The sequence below is a fragment of the Triticum aestivum genome, chromosome 6B (genome assembly GCF_018294505.1).
Source record: "Triticum aestivum cultivar Chinese Spring chromosome 6B, IWGSC CS RefSeq v2.1, whole genome shotgun sequence".
Taxonomy (NCBI): Eukaryota; Viridiplantae; Streptophyta; class Magnoliopsida; order Poales; family Poaceae; genus Triticum; species Triticum aestivum.
In genome coordinates, this window is record NC_057810.1 from 1,354,291 (window position 1) to 1,362,283 (window position 7,993).

The 7,993-nt window shown below is 42.9% G+C and overlaps 1 protein-coding gene across 2 annotated transcripts; it reads left to right on the plus strand.

Moving 5' to 3' along the window:
- Positions 1-2,331: 2,331 nt before the first annotated feature.
- On the plus strand, positions 2,332-4,254 carry LOC123133027 (translationally-controlled tumor protein homolog). Of its 2 annotated transcripts, none has more exons than XM_044552572.1 (5): positions 2,332-2,497; positions 2,773-2,846; positions 3,371-3,478; positions 3,601-3,758; positions 3,949-4,254. In XM_044552572.1, the coding sequence occupies exons 1-5, from the start codon at positions 2,470-2,472 to the stop codon at positions 4,064-4,066; spliced, it is 486 nt and encodes a 161-aa protein (XP_044408507.1). In that variant the 5' UTR covers positions 2,332-2,469; the 3' UTR covers positions 4,067-4,254. The 2 variants fall into 2 exon arrangements, with proteins under 2 accessions (XP_044408507.1, XP_044408506.1); XM_044552571.1 differs by having other exon boundaries at positions 2,362-2,497; positions 3,371-3,511.
- Positions 4,255-7,993: the final 3,739 nt, after the last annotated feature.

Below are 7,993 nucleotides of genomic sequence, written 5' to 3' on the forward strand. Positions count from 1 at the left end.
GCTAGGAGAGGAGATAGATACGAGAGGGATACAAAGAAGAGACCGTTGAGATTACAATAGATGTTTATCTCTAATTCTAACAGAGGCCTGATTGAGATCAAGGAGTCCACCCGGACAAAAACCGTCAGTTGGATCCTATGCCACTGCATTAACCAGCATGCCATTGTTACCCTGCTGAACAAAGGGATCATTGTTGATATCAACAGAAAGTTTGCCATGGGTTGGCTCTGTCCGACCACAAGCAGGGCTACACCACAATCAACTGAAAAAATTGGCTTGTGTTAGCCTGGAGGGAAATTATGGTTGAGATTCTGTGCTACTGCAATAAGCTGCCTCCAGTTTAACCCAGCTGAACGAAGAGATCATTGTTGACAAGAGCAGCAAAGTTCGCCATGGTCTCCGCTATTTCCGGCGATGAGTAGGTTGTCGCTGGAGGGCTACTGTGCAGAGGCGGGGCCAGTGCTAGTGCCCTATAATTGGAGGCCACAAATATCGTGATATATGTAAGGGTGGGAGCTAACAAATGATGGATGCCAACCGGTAGGAATTGGTGAGCCATGCGGTACCCAAACAGGCCGCAAGCTAAGCTTCTCTGGCTTCAAAGGTGATGCATTTGGGCATGGAAAATCATCTCTTTTAGTGCCCCGATGCCAGTGCCAGTGACAATTACACATTCTTCACTTGCCTTCACTTGACCTGAATGGAAAATCATCATAGTGGCAAGAGAACGCAACCCCAAAACAATACTGACACTATCAGCCAACTCTAATATGACACTTGCAGAGGTTTTTTTTTTTTTTTGCCTGGGACACTTGCAGAGTTTGTGGAGTTGACCAATGCACTCGAGGCCACTTTCAAAACTTCTGCCTAAAAGATTGAGCTCCCGAATCCAACAATCTCCAAGGAATAGTGAAATGCTCTGGCCTCGAGCATCTAGTATCTATGATACCAAATCTCGATTCAAAAGTAAGAATTTCGTGTCTACCGGCAAACATGGATATGGAAGTGTGCAAGTCATCCGCACGCATAATTTGCTCTTCCATTAATTGACAATACCCCGTCAACGAGATATCAAGTTCTTTCAAGTTGGTCTAGCTTGCCAAGGTCAATGATATTCTCTGCCGAGCTTGCATCACTTTCGTCCAAACATACTTCTACTAGAGTGCGCAGAGATTTCAACCTATTGATCCCGTCTATATTACTACATCTATGACACTTCACACTACAAAAGTTAGTAACATGAGTAGTCTATGTTACTCCCCACTATGACTATCTTTAGGTCAACCCAATAAACATGTTGCCGTCCGTATATGCGTGAAATTAAATGATTTGTTCAAGTAGTAGGAGTATCTAGTTATAGTTGGGACACTGAATTTAATTTTTTCCATAGAGTACATTTCATTGAATTGATTTATCAATGTGATACAACAGCATCTAAAGAATGCCCGATCTCTGCAAAACAGGATGCACACAGCCAACAAGTCCAAACGATCAAAAAATAAACATTTTCTGCAACAAAAAGCTTAGGGTGGGGCAGCTGCTTGATAAATGGCTGGCTTTAATGTTGGCTGGTAATTCTAATCAATGGTTGGACACATACACGGTGCCGTTCACATGTCAATGTCCACTAACTATGACGACCCACTTGTTAATAGAAGCAGGCCCACAACTAAATGAATGTCCCGTACAAATACTATTGCTAAGGCTGTTCACAGGGAGAGTAAGAAAAAAAATGATGTGCCATGTAATTAATGAGCAGAAATGCAAATTGAGTGCTCCCTCGGTTCCTAAATGCAAGTCTTTGTAGAGATTTCACTATGAACCACACACAGATGTATATAGATGCATTTTAGGTTCACTCATTTAGCTCCGCATAAATTCCATAGTGAAATCTCAACAAAGACTTATATTTAGGAATGGAGGGAGTAGCATAATACTCCACATAGTGGTTTCAAATGAATGAGTCTACAAAGTAATAAATGAAGCTCTCTATGTTATCACACCTATGCATTACCCCAGTAAGGTCATAACGTAGACTTGTAAAATGCTATGACTAGCCTAATCGAATTGTAATTGTGCTTCATACTAATGACACCCTTAGTCCAATAATAATAATAATAATAATAAATTCATAGCGAACACTAGCGCATGAATGAGGCAGAAGACCTAGCGGTTCCGTGCCGCCAACGCCTCCTAGTTATGGGCCGCAGACGCGCCTGAGCCATTGGTACCCGAATATTCGCCCATGATATAATGATTAGATGACCCGTAGCAAACCAAACACTTTTCTACACTCCTCAATGTCTAGATCAAACATCTGGATCGTTCTCAAATGTGCCCACATATCGAACGGCTAGAAAAGGAGCTGAGACATCCGGGGGCAGCTATAAATATGAGAAGGCCTTATATCCCCTCCCGCCATCTGCCTCTACTCCCCTCTCCTCAGATTTTACCCTGGGAGGCAGCACGATGATCGTTTACCAGGACAGGCTTCCCGGTTCGTCCCTTCATCCATGCGTATTTTCCCTCCAATTTTCGCGCCCTTTAATCGAGGAAATTGAGCTACATCTGATCAGTTTCTTGAATTTGTTGGCTATTCTTATTCTTTTTTAAAAAAAAGGGCGGTTTGTTATTCTTCGTTAGTTACTCTGTTGCTTAGTAATAGGAAATTAGGAATTCACTCAATAATCGGTAGCGCTCCCTGCGGTTTTGGGTTAGGAATTGCGGTTGAGCGATGGATTTGACTGAACCTCCTATGTTTGTGCGTCGCAGGCAACGAGCTCCTGTCGGATTCATTCTTGTACAGGGAGTTGGAGAACGGCGTGCTCTGGGAAGTAGATGGACAAGTAAGTGTTCTACTCTCCAGTTGTTGTGTGTGCTGTGCCTTGCTAGATTAGCGTGCACTGGTACATCACATGCCAGTTAGCTAATTAGACTTCGTCGAGTTTTTCAAAATACATGATCGCTCGTCTTTTCATAGGATAGATTGACTATATCATAGTAGTCATCCAGTTACCAGCCTTGTATCTGCTCTCATGGTGTGCTATAGCCCTTGTTATATATAATACGCAGCGCCGACACTTCTGGCGTTAAAACTACACATATTTGTATTTGCTAGTAGGGTTCTTGGTTGGTTGATTGTTATGTTTTGTCTCAACAAGCAAAAAGAATATTATTTGCCTACATGAAAGTAGCCTACAATTAATATCTATCATCACTGGATGATCCGGTGGCCATGCCTGTGTAAACAACTACAACCAACATCTAAAAGTAATTGTGCATACACTAATTTTTAATTGTTCATATCTGAAAAACATCGTGCAGATGTTTTAGTTTAATTATTTATTTATATGGTTTTGAATGCTTGTAGTGGGTCGTTCAAGGTGCAGTTGATGTGGACATTGGTGCCAATCCCTGTAATGAGGGTGGTGATCATGAGGGTGGTGATCAGGAGGGTGTCGATGAAGAGGCCGTGAAGGTGATTGACATTGTTGACACCTTCCGTCTTCAGGTTGCTTTCCGCTTTGATGTTCTTGGCCCATTATCCATATATACAGTATGCACTTGATCATTGTGCTAACCGCTCATTACCTTCTGCAGGAGCTACCAGCTTTTGAGAGGAAGGAGTTTTGCACTTACATGAAGCGCTACATCAAGAACCTCAGTGCCAAGCTTGAAGATGAGGAACAAGAATGTTTCAAGAACAACATTGAGTCTGCCACAAAGTTTCTTTTTAGCAAGCTCGCGGATTTTCAGTTGTAAGTTCTCTACTTGCCTTGCCCCAAAAGTGTTTGTACTTCATTCTTCCTTTGGTATTCCAGATTCTGGCAAATTATTATATAAAACATAATACTTAGGGAAAAAATTATAGCGATTACAGTTTTTGGGAAGTAATATATCCCTTCAATTTATGCAAGTTCTAAAGCTGCTCCTCTTGACCTGTTTCAGCTTTGTGGGCGAGAGCATGCATGATGATGGCAGCCTGGTGTTCGCCTACTACAAGGACGGAGCTGCTGACCCAACTTTCCTCTACTTCGCACATGGGCTGAAAAAGATCAACTGCTAATTACGCTGTATGCTAAAATATATATGCAGTCGTCAGTACTATTGCTCTTGTCTATGGTTGCCAGCCTACTCTCCAATGTTCGTGCCGAAACTATCACAAGTTTAGTGTATTAATTGTGAAGTCGCTGTGATGATAATTTTGGGAGCTATATTTGGTAGCTGCATGAAATAAAATGGATAATTCAATTAGCAGGAGTACCCAGTTGCAGTTGGGAAGCAGACTTTAATACTTGCTGGGAATTCCAATCAATGGCTGGACACGAACATGGTGCAGTTCGCAGGTCGATGTCCACTAAATGTGATGTCTCATTTGTCAACACGCAACTTGCTGACGTTTTTTTCCGCTTCAAGACGTCCAAAGTACTATTCGCTGCTAGCGGGACGAGATCTGAACGACTCTTGGAAAACAACACACACACAAGAAGATGTTTTGCCTCAGCCCATGATCTTGATCGCCGCTCCGCGCAACCACAACACTCACCAGACAATCTTGAACCTTGCTATAATACAAGTGTTGGGAGTTCTCACACGGATCGATCGCCTCAAAATCACATGAACATGAGTTGTTGACTTTCAAGCAACTAAGCAATGTGACGTACGCAAACTTTTATTGCTAGTAAACCGGTATCTCTATTAAAGAGTACGCGAATTTCCAACGGCTGATACTATTGCCAACGAAATGGTCTGGTAACAAACAAGCACAGACTGAAGCAACATACACAACCTGTATTATTACAGGCACATCGAATGTCTAGTGTCCAGGAGCTCGATGCTCCCATAATTAAACACTTGCCAACAAACAGGAGTTACACGTCTCTATGAATGCGCGCGCACACACACACTACCCCTATAAGTATATCTGAGAGACAGAGTCGGCATATCATCGTGATATTGACAAAGTCACCAAATACGCCTCCATAGTCGACGGGAATGTATCAACCCACTGAATGAGCATTGCTGAAAAGACTAGAATAAATCCAGGAAGGAGCGAGCACTGGTGTCAAGTCTAAGGCTTAAACCCTGGTGGGCTAGGAACTCACTGTCCTCCTAACCATCCGAGATCCAATCAAAGATTGATTCACTGCTTTTGATGTTTTGACAGCACATGTGTGATATGAATCTTGGCATTTAGTGATTTCCTTTATACCGGTTTGTGCCACAAATCGGTACTAGAGGTTTCTAGTTGATTCATTCTGCAGCGGTTTTTTAGTCCCACCTCGCTCCGCTAACAGAGTTTTTACCACCTTAAATATGTTACTTCTCAAACTATCACAATCACTTGGTCTTTATTGAACTCTATGTGTAGAATTTGTGGCCACAATATGAGTATTCTTCGGTTTCTAAACCGGTGAGGACTCATACTGACAATTTAGCTTGTACACAAAAGGATAATTGATGATCAATATATTTTTTATGTATTTCTCCATAGGAGTAGTGCATTTTGGCTGAAAGGCGGTACTGATCAATGTATTTTTATGTATATTTTTACATGTTTACACAATTTTAATAACTTATTACAACTCCGGACTTTTTTGCGTTCAGATGCACAATTCAAATCCACGTCATCAACTTTCAACCCTTTTCTGAGATAATTTGCTATTTTCGATGCATTTGCTGATTTGTTTTCAGAGCTAAATCACCGTAAAAGTGCAAACCACTACAAAATGAACTCAAAAATCACTACAAATATGAATATAATGATAAAACACACAAATATTAAATATAAGAAACTCTACATACAGCAAAAAACTACTCACAAATAAATAGAAGAAAATATATAAACTACAAAAAACTATATGGAAAAAAATATTTCCGTGCTGTCCAGTGGGCCTGCCCGGCCTTGGGCATGCATATGCAGGCCCATAAGGCCCAGCAGGCTCACAGGGCAGCGCGGCAAAGTTAGGCCCAGAGGCCTGCATCATAGATGAGCTCGAAGGAGCAGCCGCGGCTGGGTTTATAAACCAGTGTGGCTGCCCTTCGCTCGGTGAGGTGGCACTAAACAATGAGCAGCGCGGAACGGGAGCGCACCCCTTTAGTACCGGTTCGTGGCACCAACCGGTAATAAAGGGTGGGTCTTTAGTACCTGGTGGAGCCACAAACCGGTACTAAAGGGGGTCGCTTTCCGCCGCTTCGCCTGGCCAAATTTAACCTTTAGTACTGGCTCCTGTCTCCAACCGGCACTAAAGGAATTCCATGGCAAATAAGAGTATTGTTATTTGTTCATACCTCTCTTTGTTGGCGGTTTCATCACCTGTAAAGTCAGTGACCCCCCTTTAGCTAAAGAGTACCTGCGTAAAAGAACACCATTTGAATTTCATGTTGAATCTGAACCGACTGATTTATGTGGAGAGTTTTAAAATGATTACTTGGTTTTTTCAGTAGCAGCTACGCAAGGAGGAGGCATACCTTCGCATGATATTTGGTCGTGTTTTTATCATGAATGACAAATAGCCTCCTGAACAACATGCAAGAAGAAGAAAATCAGTTTTCTACAGAGTATACTGCTCATAACATGCAAGGGAGGAAATCAGTTTGCTACAGAATAAAACTGGTTTGCTAATCTAAGCTGCTACAAACTCTGGACAGTGCGTGTCTAATTTCATGATACTCTTCAATAGTGTGCAAAACAAATCTTACCCCTGACCTCTTTCCGGTGAAGTTGATCCGGTAGGCAGAGGTACTGATTCAGGTAAAAAAACACGAACTACTATTCTCTCTTCGTCTTCTTCAAAAAGCTCCATATGTCAGATGGGAGGGTTGGAGACGAAGTGTAGGACGCGAGGAATTGTGCGTGCTTGAGGAGCACAATGTGGCGACGGCGTGCGGCGTATCGAAATGCTAATTCCAAAAATAAAATTGTAGAGCTGCAATGGCCTGGTTCTCGAGCTACAGACGCGACAGGCGACGACGGCGTGCTTCAGGCCTTCAGCAGAGCAGCGGCTACGACGGTGGTGCTGCAACGAGCAGCGGCTCAACGGGACGGGGTGTGCTGCCTCCCCTCGCCGGAGCGCACACGCGTGGGGGTGGGGGGGGGGAGGGGGGGCGAGGACAGACGTGGTAGCGGGGAACAGGAAGAAGGGGATTTATGTTTGCGTTGACCGAAGTGAGAGGAAGGAGATGATTTGGCGACTAGCTACAACTTATCAGATCGAACGACTGGGGGCCGACCGGCCAAAACATTGGGCTGGCGTGCCGGCGCCTAGTACTGGCCGATATTACTAGTAAACATACCCGTTAGTTGCAACCGGAGAAAAAAATCACAAACCGATGAGCTGGCTGAAGACCTCTTCCCCCAACACATACATTCCACATCCTCTATGTCAACACGAAGCCCACTTACCGATGATCCTCCTTCTGGCCCCCGACAAGGCAGCCATCATCGTGCCACCAGGCAAGTGCAACACCGTGAATGGTTTGCATGGACGTGTCAAGCTTCAGCAGCCAGCATGTCAGAGAAGTAAACATGAACTTAGTTAGATGGTTTTGTTGTCATATTTTCATCATGAATCTTACTGTTTTTTCATGACATAAGTTCAGTTTCTCAGGTGTCGCTTTGCTTTACTTGCAGAATTTGTTCAAGTATTGTATTGGAGTCCAAAAGTTAGAAGAATTGTATACTCTATCGATGTTTTTCAGGAATAGTCGCAGTTCTACGCTTTGGGTTCTTTTGCAACCTTGCTATTTGCCGGGGATCCTTGGTCATGTTCCATTGTGCAAAAGGTAATTACTAAGAATTTTCTTGCAATCACTACTCTAAAAAATCAGTTTTTTCTTTGTTGGTTATATTTCACGATTAATTTGATGTACAATTCCGGGATCAGATTTCACAAACATTAAGTCACTTCAAATAAATTAGTAATTTATATGTAGAGACGTTTATGGATGGTCTAGGGGATTCCAGCATGGCTGCAGCTCTGATTTTATTGAA